General features: G+C 44.6%; 1 protein-coding gene across 3 annotated transcripts in view; it reads right to left on the reverse strand.

Annotated features, from left to right (window-relative positions):
* The window catches only part of NPHP4 (nephrocystin 4), a 323852-nt gene that overhangs the window by 285607 nt on the left and 16663 nt on the right, over positions 1-21582 (reverse strand). For all 3 annotated transcript variants that reach the window (XM_040429459.1, XM_040429453.1, XM_040429446.1), the window contains exon 3: positions 2048-2200. In XM_040429459.1, the coding sequence (XP_040285393.1) occupies positions 2048-2200 (153 nt within the window). The remainder of the gene's footprint in view (positions 1-2047; positions 2201-21582) is intronic.

The raw sequence follows: 21582 nt of genomic DNA on the forward strand, positions 1-21582 counted from the left end.
CACAGAACCCCACCCCCTTGACAGTGACCTCACAGTACCCTGCTGCCTTAACAGTAACCTCCACAGCAGTTGCCCCTTCAATAGTGGCCCCTGCCCCCTTAACAGTGACCTCCAAGGCCTGCCCCCTTAACAGTAACATCCACAGTGAATGCCCCTTCAATAGTGACCTCCACAGCGGCCTGCCCCCTTAACATTGACCTCCACAGCGCCCTGCCCCTTTAATGCTAGGGCTACACGACAACATGTGTCACGCGACATTTTGTGTCAACAATTTTTATAATGATAGTAGGCCATGGTGTCGCACTGAGACATGTGACATGCTGCGACAGGACAGATTCAAGATGGATTTTTCTGCGACTGTCGTGTCGCAGTAAGTCACATGTCACAGTGCAACACCATAGACTATCATTATAAAAATTGTTGCGCGACATTGGTACGCCAAAATGTCGCGCGACACATGTAGTCATGTAGCCCTAGCCTTACAGGAGAAGGGCGCTGTGGAGGTCACTGTTAAGGGGCAGGGGCCACTATTATAGGGGCAGGGCAATGTGAAGGACAATGTTAAAGTTGGCAGGGGCCACAATTAAAGGGGCAGCTGCTGTGGAGGTCACTGTTAAAGGGGTGGGCAGGGCTCTGTGGACGTCCCATTTTAAGAAGGGTGGGCAGGGCACTGTGGCGTTCACTGCTAAGGGGGCAGGGGACACTATTGAAGGGGCAGCTGCTGTGGAGGTCACTGTTAAAGAGGCGGGCACTGTGGAGGTTACAGTTAAAGGGGCAGGCTGCTGTGAAGGTCAAATTTAAGGGGATGGGCTGCTGTGGAGGTCCACCGACTGTCCTCATCCAACCTGACAGAGCTCGAGAGGGTCCTCAGAGAATAGCAGAAAATCCCCAAATCCAGGTGTAAACCTTGTGGCATCATACCCAAGAAGACCGGAGGCTGTAATCACTGCCAAAGGGGCTTCAACTAAGTCCTGAGCAAAGGGTCTGAAAACTTAGGTCAATGCTAGATTTTATTTTTTTATTTTTAATAAATTAGCAAGGATTTCTAACATTCCGATTTCACTTTCTCATTATGGAGTACTGAGCGCAGAATGATGGGGGAAACTTGCATTTTTTTTATTTTATTTTAGCACAAGACTGCAACACAAAATGGGAAAATCAGCATAGCAGCGGTGCTGTAAATGTACGGTGGGTGGTGCCAAAGGGTAGCCGCCATTACTGGATAGTCATTTAGCTTTCCCTAAGGTCTGCAGGGTTATAAACAGTTATCTGTCAGAAGTTACTGTAGTTCTGGAATTTTATTCATTAGCCAGAAAGCTCAGGCAAACAGTGCTATAGCTGGCAAGCAGATAGGGGTCACTGTGCTGTACAGGGTAGAATGAAGATGGAGGCTGGGTTAACAGGACCGACTTCCATGGAGGTGAGCCATGTTTAGTGTGTATGTTAGGAAAACATTGGTCACCTCCATGGTATTACATTATCCTGACGGAGACCAGTGTGTCATTTTGGCCATCATGTGACTTTATATATCAAATGTATGGAATAGCGGAATATCCTGGGCTACTCCATACAATCGATTCCAGGGAAGAAAAAAAACACGTTAAACATACAGATTGCTTTAACATCCTGACGAAAATGTCAAATGTCTAACTTATATGACCCCCCCTCCGTACCCCTAAATGTAATAATAAAGAACATATAGTATATGCACAACTTAAATCGCCCACCATATCCAGCACTGCCTCTCTGAGCCTCCCCTCCAGTCTGATCACAGGCTGCAGCGGTGACTGTTTACGACATGTGACTGCTGCAGCCAAGTACCGACCTCACTGGCTGCAGTGGTCATGTGCCATATACAGTTACTGCTACAGACTGGAGCTGCAGCACTGGACATGGCAGGGGAGGGAGTGGCGAGTACATGCTCTTATTATTTTAATATATTTAGGGTCACTAGGGAGGTTTTCATATAAGAATGACAACACCTTTAATAGGCCCGAAGACCACTACAATAAATGACCAAAGGTAGTTGGGGACCTCTGCTCCTTACCTCATTGAAGAAAACTTTGGACGTTTGACCCGTGACTGTTTTCATTGGTTTTATGAAACTTTTCCAAGTTCTTCCAAAGAAATGGTGGTAGGTGATATCAAAGAAGGAAAGGCGCAGCTGATATTGTGCCTCTGAGGTTTCATCTGAAGCCGCCTATTAAAGGGAGAGGAACACAAAATCAGGGGGAGAAGCAATCAATGGTTTATTCCTAAAGTAGAAGGGGCCAGTAAGGCTACTTTTCACACTGGCGTTTCTATTTTCTGGTATCGAGTTCCGTCATAGGGTCTCAATACCAGAAAAAAAAAACGCTTCCGTTTTGTCCCCATTCATTGTCAATGGGGACAAAACGTAACTGAACAGAATGGAATGCTCCAAAATGCATTCCGTTCCCATACCGGAGAGCAAACCGCAGGCTGCTGCGGTTTTCTTTCCGTCATGGGATGCGGAGCAAGACAGATCCGTCATGACCCACAATGCAAGTCAATGGGGACGGATCCATTTAACTCGAACACTATCTGACACAATAGAAAACGGATAACGGATGCAGATGGTTGTATGATCAGTAACGGAAGCGTTTTTACTGAGCCCTGCCTGATCCAGCAAAAACGTGTGAAAGTAGCCTTAAATACTCATTTTTGCAGACGTATTGTAGTAGAGCCGATTTTGTTATTGGGCATATTTGATGGTGACATCTTGATCTGTGATCAGACATTTTCCGCAGTACGGCAGAGCTGTGCGCGGAGCCTGTACGATAGCATATGCCCCTATAGCATGCTACCCAAGGAGGGTCCATGTAGTACACACGACACGATTTTATTTCTGTCAGATTTGTATGGAAGAAATCAGAGGCCTGTGGAGGTCCAGTCCAACACCACACAACGGCTCTATAATATGGCGCCGTGCATAAGACTTAGGCCCCTTTCACACGAGCGAGAATTCCGCGCGGGTGCAATGCGTGATGCAAACGCATTGCGCCCGCACGGAATCCGGACCCATTCATTTAAATGGGTCTTTGTACAACTGTGGTGGTATTCACACATCACTTTTGAGTTGCGTGAAAATCGCAGCATGTTCTATATTCAGCGATTTTCCCACAACGGTGGCCCCATAGAAGTGAATGGGGCTGCGTGAGATGTTCATGGATGGTTGCTAAGAGATATTGTTTGTAAATGTTGCGTTTTTTATCATGTGCGTGCAAAACGCAGTAAATCGCATTGCACCCGCACGGAAAAACTGAACGCGATCGCAAACAAAACTGAATGGACTTGTTTGCGAAATCGCGCAGTTTTCACATAATCCAGACACGCTCATCTGCCCCTTAGGGGGGCTGCCCATGGTTTTTTTTTTTTTTATTCCACCCCTCCCCGGTGGGCCTGTGAAGGAACCATACTTACCTGCTCCCAGCTGTTCAGTTCCAGCCCCTTCACTGTACTTCGATACCCGCCTGTAAACCACTGGCATGGACGAAGTCACATGCGCCGCAGGAGCCAATGACTGACAATGTCCGCAAGCAGCAAAGGGCTACACTTCACTTCTGAGGCCAGTCATTGGCTCCAGCAGCAAACATGACCCCTGTACATGCCAAAAGTTCACATTAAGATACTGAAGTTAAAGGACATCTGTCAGCAGATTTGTACCTATGACACCGGCTGGCCTGTTACATGTGCACTTGGCAGCTGAAGGCATCTGTGTTGGTCCCATGTTCATATGTGCCCGCATTGCTGAGAAGAATGAGGTTTTAATACATGCAAATGAATCCCTAGGAGCAATGGGGGCGTTGTCATTACACCTAGAGCCTCTGTTCTCTGTGCAACTGCCGCACCTTGATTGTCAGGACCAGGCGGTGTAAATGTCATCACTCTGCCTGGTCCTGTCAGAGTGCAGAGGGTGCGGCAGTTGTAGAGAGAGCAGAGCCTCTAGGTGTAACGGCAACGCCCCCGTTGCTCCTAGAGGCGGAATAAAGTAAAACTCATTCCTGGACAACTTCTCTAAAGGGGTTTTCAATGACGACTTATCGCAATCCACTGTTTGTTCACTTATGTACTCCCATTTACAAAAATGTTCCGATCTGCAGAGCCATCTCACGTGACCCCATTATGGCACTTCCTCTCATGCCGCAGATCACGTGCCATACATCTGATATGTGACCTTTGCTCACTCATTACTTACCCCAATGATAATGTTATCAGCAATGACGTCACATACAGAGCCCCCGCGTCCTAATAGACTGAGCATGAGCAGTCATCATCATGCATTTCAAGTGCCCGGTAGGAGGTTATTGGGTGGAGGTTGATGGAGCTAGAGGTAGAGGCGAAGGGAATGACGCTCTGCCCCACAGCAGGACAGAACATGCCAAAAACATACAAACCCCAACAAAAGGTATGTTTATTTGACCATAAATCAGCTTTATGACTGTATGAGGGATTTCTCAAGTCCCATTATTTCTTTCAATGAGTCATCTCAGTGCACAAATAAAAAAAAAACTATAACATGACACATTCAGCTCTGCTGCATCTCTTCATGCACAGCAATAAAAAAAAAAGCACTTAAAGTACTTTATTAGTATACGAAATACTAAAGCAGAGGGGGTAGAGCTGCAGGTGTAGTACAGACGTAAGTCCCACAGACAGGACATCGCAAGTGATGAGTCTGAGCTGAAGCAGCAAACTCCAAGGGCACAAGGTGTGCGCTGCGCTCTCCGGCAGACAGCTGCAAACTCGCTGACATCACCGAACATGATGCCCTGCAGTAAACCAATAGGCTGAGCTGCTGCAGCGTCTCTTCTCCTTCAGACTCACACCATGAAATTGGAGATGTCTCCAATAATTCAACTGCACGTGTAACTAGTTTCATTCTCTGCTGAAAATCTGGTATTTTGTTAGCAAGAGTTATTTTATTTTCATTCCTTAAAGGGCTTCTGTCAGCCCACTAAACCGTTTTTTTTTTTTTTTTGCTTAATAATAATCCCTTCACTGCGATTTATCCATACATAAGTAAAATAATAATTTTGGTTCAGTAGAATTTGCTAAAACCCTATTTTTATAATATGTAAATTACCTTGCTACCAGCAAGTAGGGCGGCTACTTGCTGGTAGCAGCCGCATCCTCCGATGGTAATGACGCCCCCTCCGCTTGTTGATTGACAGGGCCAGCGGACGGGATCTTTCTCCGCTGGCCCTGCCTGTTTTCATTCAATATCTGGCGCCTGCGCCGCGGCCGTACCTATCTTCAATCGGCGCAGGCGCACTGAGAGGCGGCCACTCACTCGGCCGCTTCATCCTCAATGCGCCTGCGCCGATGACGTCACATCTACACCAGGCGCAGGCGCATTGAGGATGAAGCGGCCGAGTGAGTGGCCGCCTCTCAGTGCGCCTGCGCCGATTGAAGATAGGTACGGCCGCGGCGCAGGCGCCAGATATTGAATGAAAACAGGCAGGGCCAGCGGAGAAAGATCCCGTCCGCTGGCCCTGTCAATCAACAAGCAGAGGGGGCGTCATTACCATCGGAGGATGCGGCTGCTACCAGCAAGTAGCCGCCCTACTTGCTGGTAGCAAGGTAATTTACATATTATAAAAATAGGGTTTTAGCAAATTCTACTGAACCAAAATTATTATTTTACTTATGTATGGATAAATCGCAGTGTAGGGGTTATTATTAAGCAAAAAAAAAAAAAAACAGTTTAGTGGGCTGACAGAAGCCCTTTAGGGCTACTTTCACACTTGTATCTGCACAGACGGATCCGCACATATAATGCAAACGCTTGCATCCGTTCAGAACAGATCCGTCTGCATAAACAGCTTTTTCAGATCTGAGTTTTCACATCGTGAAAACTCAGATCCGACAGTATATTCTAACACAGAGGCGTTCCTATGGTGATGGGGACGCTTCAAGTTAGAATTTACTAAGAACTGTGTACATAACTGCCCCCTGCTGCCTGGCAGCACCCAATCTCTTACAGGGGGCTGTGATCTGCACAATTAACCCCTCAGGTGCAGCACCTGAGGGGTTAATTGTGCGTATCATAGTCCCCTGTAAGAGATCAGGTGCTGCCAGCAGGGGGCCCCCCCTCCCTCCCTCCCCAGTTTTAAATTCATTGGTGGCCAGTGCGGCCCCGCCACCCCTCCCTCCCCAGTTTTAAATTCATTGGTGGCCAGTGCGGCCCCCCCACCCCTCCCTCCCCAGTATTAAATTCATTGGTGGCCAGTGCAGCCTCCCCTCTCCCCCCCCCTAATTAAAATCACCCCCCCCCCATCATAAGTGGCAGCAGAGAGTTCTGATCGGAGTCCCAGTTTAATCGCTGGGGCTCCGATCGGTTACCATGGCAGCCAAGACGCTACTGCAGTCCTGGCTGCCATGGTTACTTAGCAATTTTAGCCGGGCGCTCCTCTTACTGGTAAGTGACAGGTCTGTGCTATAAGCAATGCGCCGCACAGACCTTTGGTGCAGCACCTGAGGGGTTAATTGCCCGGATAACAGCCCCCTGTAAGAGATCGGGTGCTGCCAGGCAGCAGGGGGCCGTTATGTCCACAGTTCTTAGTATATTCTAACTTGAAGCGTCCCCATCACTATGGGAACGCCTCTGTGTTAGAATATACTGTCGGATCTGAGTTTGCACGATGTAACTCAAATCCGATGGTATATTCTAACATAGAGGCGTTCCCATGGTGATGGGGACGCTTCAAGTTAAAATATACCATCGGATTGGAGAAAACTCAGATCCGATGGTATATTAGGGACTCCTGACTTTACATTGAAAGTAAATGGGGGACGGATCAGTTTGCAATTGCACCATATTGTGTCAACGTCAAACGGATCCGTCCCCATTGACTTGCATTGCTGCAAGCTGCATTTTGGTGTCCGCCTCCAGAGCAGAATGGAGGCCAAACGGAGCCAAACTGATGCATTCTGAACGGATCCTTATCCATTCAGAATGCATTGGGGATGAACGGATCAGTTCGGGGCCGCTTGTGAGAGCCCTCAAACGGATCTCACAAGCGGAACCCTAAAAGCAAGTGTGAAAGCTGCTCATTTTTGCTGTGGTTTAAGCTTTTTTCTTTTTGCAATCAAATATTTAACTTTTTCCAAAAAAAAAAAAAAAAGGTCATTCAAAACTGGGGAAAGAAAAAAAATGGTCACAAAAGTGCCGTGTGTGAACGTACATACAGTATATCAAATATCCGTTTCTTTGCTTTACCGGGCAGTCAGTATGGCCTCCGTTACGGCTGCTTTATGGTTTGTCATGCACCTTTTTCCAGAATTCAGAATGGCAAATCTCTAGACTTTGCACGATGTGGATGGAAAGTAATTTTGCAAAGGTATTTTGTAGATATCATCCACGTTAAAAGCACCAAATATCTTCATCTAAACCCACCCATAAATCTGCATAAAAGACCCACAAAGCTATAGTTACATAGTACAAAAAAAGACCTGCAGTAGGTCCATCAAGCTCAACCAGGGGATAGGAAAAGACGTGGATGAAGGGAAGGAGAGAGGATAAACTTTAGAATTTTGATTCCCCCATTGATGGAGAGGAAAGTAAGAAACTACCCTTCATAAGGCATAAAACAATCTGTCCTAAAAGAGGTCCTGATCTCAAGAGGAGAAAAAACAAATACTAAATAAATACTAAATAAAAAATACTAAATAAAAAAAAATACCTAAATGGATCCAACGCCAGTCCCCGACCTCCTGGTGCAATCACTGGTGGAGTGTCTACAAAGAGTGTCCATGGCTCTGGAGGACCCGACACCTCCAGGCACTAGACAGACAGCCTATTGATTTCAATGGGCACGATGCAATTCTTTATTTCTCCTGTGGTGGCGACGTAGGGAAGTGAACATTTGTTCCCCCGGTTCGTTAAAGCTGGGCATACACATTAGATAAATGCTTGCCGGGCTTACCATATAATATACTGTACCTCCCCAGAGACAGACAGGAAGTAAGGGGGAGATAAGGATTTCATTTTGCTCCCCATTTAGGACACATGCAGGTTTTGCCGAGCCAAGCATACATGTGTATGGAGGAGCTGGGAGAGACAGAGGTATCTAATGTGTATGGCCTAATCTACCTCATCGTATTGTCAGGCTGCCATTATTTCATGTGTGTGGCCAGCTTGTAAGGCTACTTTCACACTCACGTTTGGTGCGGATCCGTCATGGATCTGCACAGACGGATCCGTTCAGATAATACAACCATCCGCATCCGTTCAGAACGGATCCGTTTGTATTATCTTTAACATAGCCAAGACGGATCTGTCTTGAACACCATTCAAAGTCAATGGAGGACGGATCCGTTTTCTATCGTGCCAGATTGTGTCATAGAAAAGGGATCCGCCCCCATTGACTTATGGACCTGTGAATGGACCCTAGGGGGTACAGTCACATATGAATGGAAATGCTGCAGATTTTCTGCAGAATTATAGTACAAACAAAATGGACGCGATTTTAGAAATCTCATCCACACACCAAGAAGAAAACCTGCAGCGTACACAGACCTGCAGCAGGTCAATTGTTGCTGTAGATTTTTTTTGTCCAGTAAGAACTGCTACCTGTGGGGTTGTGCCCTGAAAAATATTCAACATTTTTCAAACCAGAAGCTGGATCTGAATACGTTTGCAATTGCATGTAATAAATATAGCGCCACCTGCTGTTTGTTCTTTTCCTCATCTTTCCGTCCACACGTGCTCAGTTACATCAGCCATGACTTCTGTTAGAAGCGGTGACAGTTGCAGGACACGCCCCTGAGCAACGGCACCAACTTTACACTGGCAGCTTGAAATAAATCTAGGAGAGCAATTGGAGCAATGAATGGGGAGATCTCATGTACTATATGATGTCTGATTTTCATTTCAAAAAATGAATCATAGGATAACCCCTTTAAGATGATGGCATATTGATGAGATATGGCATCGCTCTGTGATTGGTGGGGGTCTGATCTCTGGAAGCATCGATCTTAAGAATGAAGTTAGAAATGTGTTCACTGCAGCAAGGCTCCATCCAGGTGAATGGAGGGCCACTGTGCAGGAGAAACGGCTATTAGAGGGTGATCCTGCACAAAGCAGAGCCTTATTTCCTTTATTCTCAGGATCGGTGGGGTTCCCAGAGGTCGGACCCACACCAGTCATAAAGTGATGTCATATCCTAGCAATATCTCGTCACCATTCAAGAATACCCCTTTAGGGTTCATTGACCCTAAGTAAGGTAAACCTGTTCTTACAGCTACTGCAGTAAATTCCGGATGTAGGACACCAGCAAACGGAACTATGTTTCTTTCAATTTCTGAAAATGTACTCCTAGGAAAAAAATAAAATAAAAAATTTATATATATATATATATATATATATATATATATATATATAAAAATTGTTCCGCCTTCAAAAAGGTGAAAATGTGTTTCCGTCACTATATGGGGGGGGGGCGGACCATTTATCCCTCTGCATCGTACCAGTAAGTCAGGACATAAAAAGTAACCCAGTAAATCAGATGCTATCACATCGATGATCTCAGAGGACGGCGTGCACTCATTTATTGTAATCTGGCCCGGCTCCCCAAGGATCGCTATAAATCTTTGATAAGAGCCATAGAAACTTGATTGTTAATTTGTCCGGGAGCTTTGCATCACAAACTTGTTCTATTTCCTGCTGTGTACGAGCCCAGGGTTTGTAAACTGTGTACTCGCATTGTGAATTGATGGGACATAACTGCATCGTTAACTTATTCAGGATTAATGGAGGCCATTAATGAGCCGAGATGTAGATTCCAAGGTCAAGCGGATGTTCTCATCCCTGCGAGGGAATCCTAGGAGGTGAAGCCTCCTACTAAAAAGGCACCATGGCTACTGCGCAGCCACCACATCCAAGAGCAAAGTGAATGACTAGACCAAAAATCCAGCTTAGACCCCATCAATAACCTCCATGATAGGGCTCATTCACTTGGTAATGTCACGTGCACAGAGGACTGGGCTTCCAGTGTATAATGCCCTCACCGATACCTCGTCTCCTCAGAAATTAGGCTCACCTCTGGCCGTCTGTGTGCGCCTGGAGTACTTCTCACTCCCTTGTGGCCTGGACAGTGCAAAAAACACCCATGCAACAAAATATTGTCACATGGGCATAAAAAAAATATTTTAAGTCACAAAACTAGATCTTTTTTTTTTTTTTTTTTAACACCTAAACCTGTGCTTAGTAAATGAACCCCCACTGTCTGCAAATGTCTTCAAGTTTGCGCATGCGCCAAATACGCGGGGGAAGAAGTAGGACACGAGACTGAGGCAGCCAACAGGACGGGGGAAGGACCATGGAAGGAAGTCTTGAGAGAAGGTGGGGATTTCAACCGGTCAATCACTGCGCTCCTAGAAAGACTGGCCCACCGGAGAACCAGAGGATCCTCCAGTGGGCCCAGGCTCTTGTACCATAGTGGGCCCCAAAAGGACAGATAAAAGAAAACATATAGAGTTGCCTTTGAGGACTGCTGATTTCTTTGACTCAAACGCTATTAGACTTTACTGATGAAATAGGGGTTGGTCCGTGAGAATAATTTCCTGTGGTGGGAGCCCCAGTCCGACCCTGCAGTCCTTCATGCACTGAGGTGCAAGGTACTACAGTATGTGTATGTGGCGGGGACAGATTAGACGTGACGCACACTGCGACAGGTTTACTGCGCCTTCCTTCCGCTTCAGCACCATGGACAGAGAACTCACTGACAATAAAGGTATCCAACAGGGCAGGGGCATACACAGATAGCATATGGCCCCATAGCAAAACTTAGTATGGGCCCCTAAGTGAGATATCCATTCTTCGGGAAGTCACACTTTTGACCACTTTCCCTGACTGTCAGAAAAAGTGGGACCGGGGCTTTATAAATATATGGTGTGCACTCTGAACTTCATAGCTGCACCAGAATACCGGCATAAACACATTGATAAATCGGCCTCATACATATCAGATATCTCCTTTTTCCCCCTAACATAGCACATGATAAGAAAGCCATCTCTAGGAGGAGCTTGGTGAATAGCAATTCATACAGTTACCACTGAGCTCAATGGAAGCTGTTAAAATGACTTTGCACTGAGCTCTCCCTATTGGTGGCTGCAGGAAAGTTCTGTGGTTTTATGTTCACCACGGACTCTATAGTAGTGGCTGTCTCCATAGTAAGTCCACCACTGAACAAGAAGCCCGACATGGTACCTGACAGGGGTGTGCGACCACACAGGGCACCCCCTCGTCCAGTCAGTCACGGTTGGCAGAAAGCAGACAGATTTGGGGAAGCACCAGGGTTACTCTGCCTGTCCAGCTCCCTCTTGCTTCTTCATCCTTGCTGCTCAGCGTTCCCCAGCAGAACTCTTCCTTGATGGCACGGGGCGGCCCCCTCTATATTTTCACATGGGGCAGTTTGGTTCAAAATTGCAGCAAAAAACACCACAGGACAGGCAGATTTATTAAAACTGTCTTTCCTGCTCATACCAACCAATCACAATGCAACTTTCATTTCAAATGAAAGCTGTAGAGTGATTGGTTGCCATGGGCAACAAAGACAGTTTCTTAAATCAATCCCTCAGGTTTGTCTCCATCCTGTATGTAGCACTTCCTGTTCCTGTATCCAACCAAACCCATGATGCATTTTGTTTAGTTTTTTTCTTTATAGCTTTTACATTCTTCAATGTGAGCCTCCAGTCAGCAGCTTAAAAATTTAATATGTTACAGGCAATGTATGAAATGTCTTTTATATACTCTGCCTAGACAATACTGTATATAGAAAGACGAGTACTCTTTAGGGCATGAAATAAATGTTAAGAATTATTATTAAGGAGCTTTTATTGATGTAAAAATGAAAGAAAGAAATGCAAAAAAAGTGTTAAAAAAAAAATATCAGACCTTTCTTACTGAAAAACAAAAGCGAGAGACCAGTATTGTCTTCACTTGCGGGAGAGGACTGTGAACTTAAAGTGGCCCTGGAAAAACACCAAAAAGTGGCCCTATGTTGTGGGGGTGGGGAGGGGGGTGCAATATACCATCCCAGCAAAACCATATCCTGCAGAACAGCACGATACACTGCCCCAGTAGCTATCCCTCTGCCCCAAAATCTGTGGTGGCCATCAATAGATGCAATTTTCTGTCCTTCTCCAGAAAATGGCAGAGGTCTTAGGAGGTGAGATGCAGGTCACAGCAGTTGAACTCAGTAGGGTATGTGTGGTCCATGGCCGGGTACATGAGTACTTGATTCTCACAGCTCATTATGTCCTGGGCCAGTGGCAGAGAGGAGGGCTCAGACGGCCCCCTAGGCCCTAGGGCATAGGCCCCCTGGGAAATTTCCCTATAATGTCTACGGCCAATCCGCCCCTGTTCACTTATGTCATGACGCTGTTGGGGGGTGATTTTATGGCGCTGTCGCTGCAGCGGCATCTGGAAGGGAGTATTTTATACTTTGCCGGCAGGGATTATTTTATATGGCTCTGGGTGATTTTATAGTGCTGTCGCTGGGATGACCTCTGGAATTATAATAAATTATATAAAAGCCTAGAAAATGTGTGAAATTAGTCATTTCATACTTTCAATACATTAGACATTCTATAGAAAGCGTGATTTCATATACAGGACTGATATCAGTGCCTACAGGGGAAGGTCACCTGCTTTTCCTATTCCTTGTTTGTTATATGTGTGTCTGACCTAAATGTCTTTATTACCGTCTAGTTATTTGATTTGTTTTTACAGATCTTAAAAGGGGTTCTACACTTTTTTTTCTTACTGATGATCTATCCCTGCCGATCTGCTGTTTGGGAAGGCATCAGTGCTCACAGTAGCGCCGCAGCCTTCTCACTGTTTCCCACAGGCCAGTGACATCACCACTAATATGTACACTGAAAAGGTGTCACTAAAAAGTTAAATATGCCCTACAAAAAACAAGCTCTCATATGGCTGCTGAAAATACTCTAGGAGTATTTTTACTCCTCTGGAAAAAAAAAAAAAGGGGTACTTTTGGGCACCAAGTGGAACATAGGAGTACTATTAATGTGTGGGGCCTAGAAAGAGCACTGTTACAATCCATAGGACACTAACAGATGACACCAAGGGTGACATTATTACAATATGGGGTGCAAAGGACAGGGAGCTTGAGTAGAGGGTGGTGAAAAAGTGGGGAATGTTATGGAAAAGTGAGGAGATGTCTGTGTGTCAAATTCTGCAGATGAGTCGTGATTGGGAGAAGTCATCATGACGGACTTGGCCAGATGGAGAAGAAAAGGGAAAGTGATCAAAAAACGTCACAGGATTTAACTGTAATCTTGTATATAGTCTGTAGAGAGGTGGATGGTACTGGTATGTACAGCTATATGGTCACTGTCTGCTGGTAAAATTGGTCTTTTTATAGTGTGTTATATTCAGCACCAGCGTGGTGGTTATATTCACTTACTATGTGGTGGTACTACATAGTCATGGTTTTTATTATTGCATTATACTTATTTTGATCTAAAAATCATTTTTCAATTGGTCTTTATTAACAATATGAAGTCCTTTTTCCTGTACAGAGCCGAGATGCTCTAGTAGCACCCTTTGTTTTTTTCTGCCTTTTCTGTCCGTTGGGGAGTTGACGGCTCCTTATCTCTGTTCTATGACATTATAACTCATTATAGCTCTGTTCTTATCTTACTGATAAGAATGTGGCTTAAATAAGTGTTTATGACCTCTCAGTAATTTAGAGATAAGGGGTTATTAGATGACCACACAAAGTGAAAGTGAAAGTACCAGTCACACAGTTAGAAAATGATAATTACACTCACCAGTAATTTGATTTTCAGGAGTCCATGACAGCACCATTAGAGAGGACGTAACCACTACACTTGGGAAGAGTCTATTTTGTCAGTGACCTTCCTGAGAGACCTTAAAGGCGACCTCCTGTCATGGCTCTCTAGGAAAAGCCTGGTCTGGAGTTTTCAGAGATGAGAAGTCCTCCATAATTTAATCATCCGACTTTCCTTGCTTGTTTGACTGAAGGCCTGTTCTCTTTACGTTTACTTATATCCTCTTTTTTTTTTTGCACACCCCGTGACCATACCCAAGAACAGTCACCAACACCGAATCAAAAAGGGTGGAAAAACTAGGGGTGCTGTCATGGACTCCTGAAAATCAAATTACCAGTGAGTGTAATTTTAATTTTTCCCTATCGTCCATGACAGCACCATGAGAGATTCCAGTGAAAAATCAGGGTGGGACCACGACCTGGAGAACCTTTACAACCAAAGGACATGTCAGAAGAAGAAGAAAGACCCAACCTATAGTGCTTATAGAGGAGTCAATGGAGATGACCAAGTTGCGGCTTTGCAGATGATTTGGATTGAAACAGATAGCCTGCCTTATCCACCTGGCTAAGGAACTTTTACTAGCTGATTTCCCTCTTTTAGGACCTGCAAACTGTATAAACAAAGAGGTGGCTTTCTTCCACCCCTTAGTAGCATCTAAATAAGCCAACACACATCTCCTAACATCTAAATGATTGATCTCTGCCTCCTTAGGGTGATCACAAAAAGGGAGAAACACTTCCTGGCCCCTGTGAAAATCTGAGACTACCTTGGGGAGAAATGCTGGATCGGGGCGAAGACTAATCCTATCCTCTTGAATGGCCATATAAGGAGGGTTGATGGAAAGAGCTTGCATTTCACCTAATCTCCTGGCTGATGTGATAGCCATAAAAATAAAAATAAAACTGTTACCGCCAGTTCTGTGAGAAGGTCTGGCAGACGTTCTTCTCTACCTCTTGTATGATGTTCTTTGTTTTGGTTTCACTTTGTCATCTCCTTTCCTTCTGCCAGGTGTCACTTATTTAGACTAATCGTCTTCCTTTATATTCCCTCCCATACTGCCTCACTTTGAGGTTTATACTACTTCCTGGATGAGGTGTTCACTGCTGGAGTCTGCTGCTGCTGTTAGCTCAGATAAGTCTTTTACTTTATTGTGTTTCCTTGCTGGCTTGATTCTAGGTGACCCTGATTCCGTCCGTATTAAGTGCTGGGAGCCGGTGGTCGTGTCCCCTCACTATTATAGGGTCTTCAGGTGTCACACAGTCTTAGGTACGTGGGCATGCAATCGTCTACCATTGAGACCCTTGCATGTGCATAGCAGTCAGGGAGAGCTCTTAGGGTTTTATAGGGCTCACCTATATGCTCCTTAGTTTGGGATCAAGCCAGTCGGTCGTTTATTTATAAAGTTCCAGCTATCTGCAACTTCATCCGTGACAAAAACACAATTTAATGTTAGGATTTTAATGGAGACTTCAGAAAGGGGTTCAAAGAGCGCTTTAACGAAGGCCTGAAGGACCAGGCCAAGGAGGGACACTTGCGATCCTAGCCGGGATGTTTCTAGCAACAGCCTTACAAAATCTAACAATCAATCAGAGGATGTGCAGCTAAACTTGAATCAATCAAGACACCTAGGGCCGAAATCTAAACCTTTAAGGTTTTTAAGGCCAACCCTTTATCTAATCCCCTCTGGAGAAACTCTAAAATCCTAGGGATGTTAAGCTGACAGGAAGGTGAAGGAGGCATCCCTAAAAACTTAAAGAAAACTGACCATACTCTAGTGATGCCCAACCTACGGCCCGTGCATGCGGCCCATGCAGCAGAGGTTGCGAATTTGCTCCCTGTAAAAAGTCTAAGGCGTACGGATATGCCTTAGACTTTTCCCTCACATTCATCAGTGCAGTGAGCGCTGTGAATGGCACGGGCAGCGCAGCAATGCTGTCTGTGCTTGAAATAACCAATAGCAAAGCACTCCTCACAGCAAGAAGCTTTGTTATTGGTTATTTTGGGCAGGTGCTGGAGAGATACAGGTCCAACAGGAGGGGAAGCCGTCGGGAGCTGGAAGGAGGAGGGAACGGTTCCCGGGGGTGGCTGCAGCAAGGAGTGACGGGCGCACTGCGCAAGGACCCTGGCAACCATGGCCCAGTTTGGTGCTCAGAAAAACATGCGGTGACCTGAAAAAGGAAGATAATGCCACCCCAGGCTGAGATAAGATCCTGGAAGCAAGCAGAGCAGCCAATCACGCCGAAGTTACCAGGTAACCGTGTCTCCTTCCACCCACCGCAGCCTGGGACAGAAGCATCCAAGTTTGTTCAGAAACAGTTTGTGCCATTCAAATTAGTTGGAAGAGAAGCAATAACAGCACTGGTCCAGAAAAGATCAGCCCCATCTCAATAATGATTAAAGGTTTGATTTAATCCTGGCTCCTTTCATATTATAGTAATAACCCTATAATGGACCCAAGTAACACATTCCCGCGCCAACAACATTCTGTGTTTTGGCTTCATTAAATCTAACAGCATCCATAAACCTTAAATTTCACTCATACCGCTCAATTCTCCTGATCATGACCTTAACCACACACACACATACATCACACTGATGTACAGTATGTGGTGCAGTGTGTGATCTTTGTGGTGTAGTGTGGAGTGCCAAGTGATAAAGTACAGGGAAGATCTGCCATATTGGACTAGACTTGATCACTTGGCTAGAATTGTCTGCTGTTATTCAGATCAGTAATGGTCCCCCACATGAATACTCACCTATTTGGCCCCGTTCACACCACCGCTATTTATTTATGTTGTTCTGCTCAGAGACCTGAGGAGAAAAACGAAAATAACAGAAGTGCTGGATGCGCCCCCTTCACAGGGGTAATGCCCACATGTGCCCCCTTCACAGGGGTCATGCCCACATGTGCCCCTTCACAGTAAAAATGCCCAGATATTTGCCCCTTCACAGTAGTAATGCTCGCACGTGCCCCCTCACAGTGTTTGCATTTCTTTCTGACAAAGCTACCTGGTTTCGGCCCGCAAAATTTGTACTATGTCTAGTGCGGCCCTCAGATGAAAAATGGTTGGTTACTACTGCTCTAGCATATACAGGGAGTGCAGAATTATAGGCAAGTTGTATTTTTGAGGATTAATTTTATTATTGAACAACAACCATGTTCTCAATGAACCCAAAAAACTAATTAATATCAAAGCTGAATATTTTTGGAAGTAGTTTTGAGTTTGTTTTTAGTTTTAGCTATTTTAGGGGGATATCTGTGTGTGCAGGTGACTATTACTGTGCATAATTATTAGGCAACTTAACAAAAAACAAATATATACCCTTTTCAATTATTTATTTTTACCAGTGAAACCAATATAACATCTCAACATTCACAAATATACATTTCTGACATTCAAAAACAAAACAAAAACAAATCAGTGACCAATATAGCCACCTTTCTTTGCAAGGACACTCAAAAGCCTGCCATCCATGGATTCTGTCAGTGTTTTGATCTGTTCACCATCAACATTGCGTGCAGCAGCAACCACAGCCTCCCAGACACTGTTCAGAGAGGTGTACTGTTTTCCCTCCTTGTAAATCTCACATTTGATGATGGACCACAGGTTCTCAATGGGGTTCAGATCAGGTAAACAAGGAGGCCATGTCATTAGATTTTCTTCTTTTATACCCTTTCTTGCCAGCCACGCTGTGGAGTACTTGGACGCGTGTGATGGAGCATTGTCCTGCATGAAAATCATGTTTTTCTTGAAGGATGCAGACTTCTTCCTGTACCACTGCTTGAAGAAGGTGTCTTCCAGAAACTGGCAGTAGGACTGGGAGTTGAGCTTGACTCCATCCTCAACCCGAAAAGGCCCCACAAGCTCATCTTTGATGATACCAGCCCAAACCAGTACTCCTCCTCCACCTTGCTGGCGTCTGAGTCGGACTGGAGCTCTCTGCCCTTTACCAATCCAGCCACCGGCCCATCCATCTGGCCCATCAAGACTCAGTCTCATTTCATCAGTCCATAAAACCTTAGAAAAATTAGTCTTGAGATATTTCTTGGCCCAGTCTTGACGTTTCAGCTTGTGTGTCTTGTTCAGTGGTGGTCGTCTTTCAGCCTTTCTTACCTTGGCCATGTCTCTGAGTATTGCACACCTTGTGCTTTTGGGCACTCCAGTGATGTTGCAGCTCTGAAATATGGCCAAACTGGTGGCAAGTGGCATCTTGGCAGCTGCACGCTTGACTTTTCTCAGTTCATGGGCAGTTATTTTGCGCCTTGGTTTTTCCACACGCTTCTTGCGACCCTGTTGACTATTTTGAATGAAACGCTTGATTGTTCGATGATCACGCTTCAGAAGCTTTGCAATTTTAAGAGTGCTGCATCCCTCTGCAAGATATCTCACTATTTTTGACTTTTCTGAGCCTGTCAATGTCACTACCAGAGCTTTGGGGCGTTCTCACAGCTCTGTTTCTCCACCCCTGTGATGATGTCACTACTAGAGCTGGGAGGAGTTCTCACTACTCTGTTTACTTTTGGTTTCTTTCACCACAGCTGTTCTTCATGTGTTTGATTTCCCTCTCTTTATATCACCCCTCCTCCTATGATAGGATGTGGATTATAGTTCTCACTTCAGTTGTAGCTCTTGCTTTAGTTTCTTCACTTGTAGCTATCAGTTCACTGGACCTGTGTTCTGCTGCAGCTAGCACTCCGGATATTGCCAGCCTGTCCTTGGATCCGTCTTCTCTGCGGCTGCAACGCCTTCAGCTAAGTGTGCAGACATTGTTGTGTTCCTGTTTATTTTCTGACTGGATCTGAGGTGGCCACGGTTCCCTCCATATACTGAGTAGGGCACTGGTGGCCGTGCCCCTTCCACTATTGTAGGGGTTACAGGGGTCATTAGTCTTAGGCACGTGGGCATGCCTCGTTCCGCCATTTGGATCCGGGCATGTGCTTTAGCAGAATAGGGAGAGCGTTGAGGGTCGGACAGGGGTCACCCTTTATCCTCCCTAGTTCTGGGTCCAGTCAGTAGCTCTGTACTGTGTATTACTATTGTTGCTCACATACACCCGTGACAGTCAAGTCCTTCTTTTGACCCATTTTGCCAAAGGAAAGGAAGTTGCCTAATAATTATGCACACCTAATATAGGGTGTTGATGTCATTAGACCACACCCCTTCTCATTACAGAGATGCACATCACCTAATATGCTTAATTGGTAGTAGGCTTTCGAGCCTATACAGCTTGGAGCAAGACAACATGCATAAAGAGGATGATGTGGTCAAAATACTCATTTGCCTAATAATTCTGCACGCAGTGTATGCCTGTAGTCACTTCCTTCCTACTCTTTAATAGGGTAGAGACTACTGACCCCGATAGCCCCTTACTGGATCAAAAGAGACCTTTCAAAAACCATGCCGTCAAGTGAACGCCCCTGACTGGGGGATGTATTACTGGGCCTTGACACAAGAGATCTAGAATCTCCGGAAGGGCCCATGGCTTCCTGACCGACAGTAGTCTTAACCAGGTGAACCATGCTCGACGGGGACAAAAGGGGGCTATCAAGATCACAGAAGCTCTGTCCTCCCTTATTTTGTTTAGCACCTTGGGAATCAATTGTAACAGAGGGAATGCATACAGAAGACCCCTTTCCCAAGGCTGAAGGAAGGCATCTACTGCTGTGGGAGAATCCCTTGGACAAAGGGAAAAGAACCTTTTCACCTTCCTGTAGCAAAGAGGTCTATGTCTGGCAACCCCCACAGGCTTACTATTTTGGCAAATATCTACTGATTCTAGTCTGTTTCGACTCAGGTAGTCTGCTTTCTAGTTGTCTATACCTCACCAGCCTTCCCAAGTGTAGTGGTCACATCCTTGCGTCATCTGGTTGTGTGGAGCGGGAAACTCACCCACGCAATATTCTCTATATATATACACTCTATAAATATAATCACATGATCGACCCAGTCCGATAAACACCATAATTTTTTATTTATAAAAACGGTGTCAAAAAAAGCCATCTTTGTCACCTTACATCACAAAAAGTGCAACACCAAGTGATCAAAATGGCCCATGTCCCACAAAATGGTACCAATAAAACCGTCACCTCATCCCGCAAAAAATTAGCCCCCTACATAAGAAAAATCGCTCAAAATATATATAGTTCTCAGAACATGGACACATTAAAACATTTTTTTTTTTTTTCAAAAATGCTATTATTGTGTAAAACTTAAATAAATAAGAAAAAGTATACATATTAGGTATCGCCACGTCCGTAACGATTTGGTCTATAAAAATGTCACTTGACCGAACCCCTCAGGTGAATGCTGTAAAAATAAATAAATACTGTGCTAAAACAACCAATTTTTTTGGTCACCTTGCCCCATAAAGTGTTATAATGAATGATCAAAAACCATATGTACCCAAAAATAGTACTAATAAAACTGGCACCTTATCTCCTAGTTTCCAAAATGGGGTCACTTCTTGGGAGTTTCTACTGTAAGGGTGCATCAGGGGGCTTTCAAATGGGACATGGCATCTAAAAACCATGTGGCGCTTCTTTTCTTCTGCGCCCATACAGCAGTTTATGACCACATGTGGGTTGTTTCTGTAAACCGCAGAATCTGGGTAATAAATATTGAGTTTTGTTTGGCTGTTAACCTTCCATGTGTTAAAGAAAAAATTGGATTAAAATGGAAAATCTGCCAAAAAAGTTAAATTTTAAAATTTGATCTCCATTTTTCTTTAAGTCTTGTGGAACGCCTAAAGGGTTAACAAAGTTTGTAAAATCAGTTTTAAGTAACTTAAGGGGTGTAGTTTCTACAATGGGGTCATTTATGGGGGTATCCACTACGTAGGCCCCACAAAGTGACTTCAGACCTGAGTGGTTTTTTGGCAATTTTCTTAAAAAGTTTAAGAATTGCTTCTAAACTTCTAAGCCTTCTGACGTCCTAAAAAAATAAAATGACATTTCCAAAATGATGCCAACATAAAGTAGACATATGGGGAATGTTAGGTAATACATATTTTATGAGGAATCACTTTCTGTTTTAAAAGCAGAGAAATTAAAATTTTGAAAATTGCTAATTTTTCTAAATTTTTGGTAAATTTGGGATTTTTTCAGAAGTAAAGGTGAAATATATTGACTCAAATTTATGACTAGCATGAAGTACAATGTGTCATGAGAAAACAATCTCTGAATGGCATGGATAAGTAAAAGTGTTCCAAAGTTATTACCACATAAAGTGACACATGTCAGATTTGCAAAATTAGGCCTGGTCAGAAAGAGGGCAAATGGCCCGAATGTGAAGTGGTTAAATAGTGTTACATTTGTCTTGGTATAGCAGAAGTAAGTGATAATAACGCTTCTTGTATAGTGACACTTTAGGTCTGTATTATTTAGAGGTATACTATAATACACAGAGTGGCGCTCTTGAAGAGGCAAATTATTTGTAGGCTCCAAAGTGCAGGTTTTCATTAGAAATTATATCCGAGTACATTGTGGTGTCTAGGTCTGTTCTATGTTATAAATGTTGTTTTATTTGTGTATTTGAAGGGGGGGGGCATATCACTGTCGCCGTCATTATTCTAATATACTACTGTACAGTAGGTGAAATCTGTGGCCATATCTACAACACATGCAGTTAATGCTGCTTGTGACACACCACAAGGGGGCCACTGAGACTCTTTCCCCCAGTCTTTCCAAATACCCCCACATAAACCGGGGCCCAGCTGTGGTTTTTATTTATTTTGGGGGGGGGG

Source organism: Bufo bufo, chromosome 1, assembly GCF_905171765.1.
Source record: "Bufo bufo chromosome 1, aBufBuf1.1, whole genome shotgun sequence".
Taxonomy (NCBI): domain Eukaryota; kingdom Metazoa; phylum Chordata; class Amphibia; order Anura; family Bufonidae; genus Bufo; species Bufo bufo.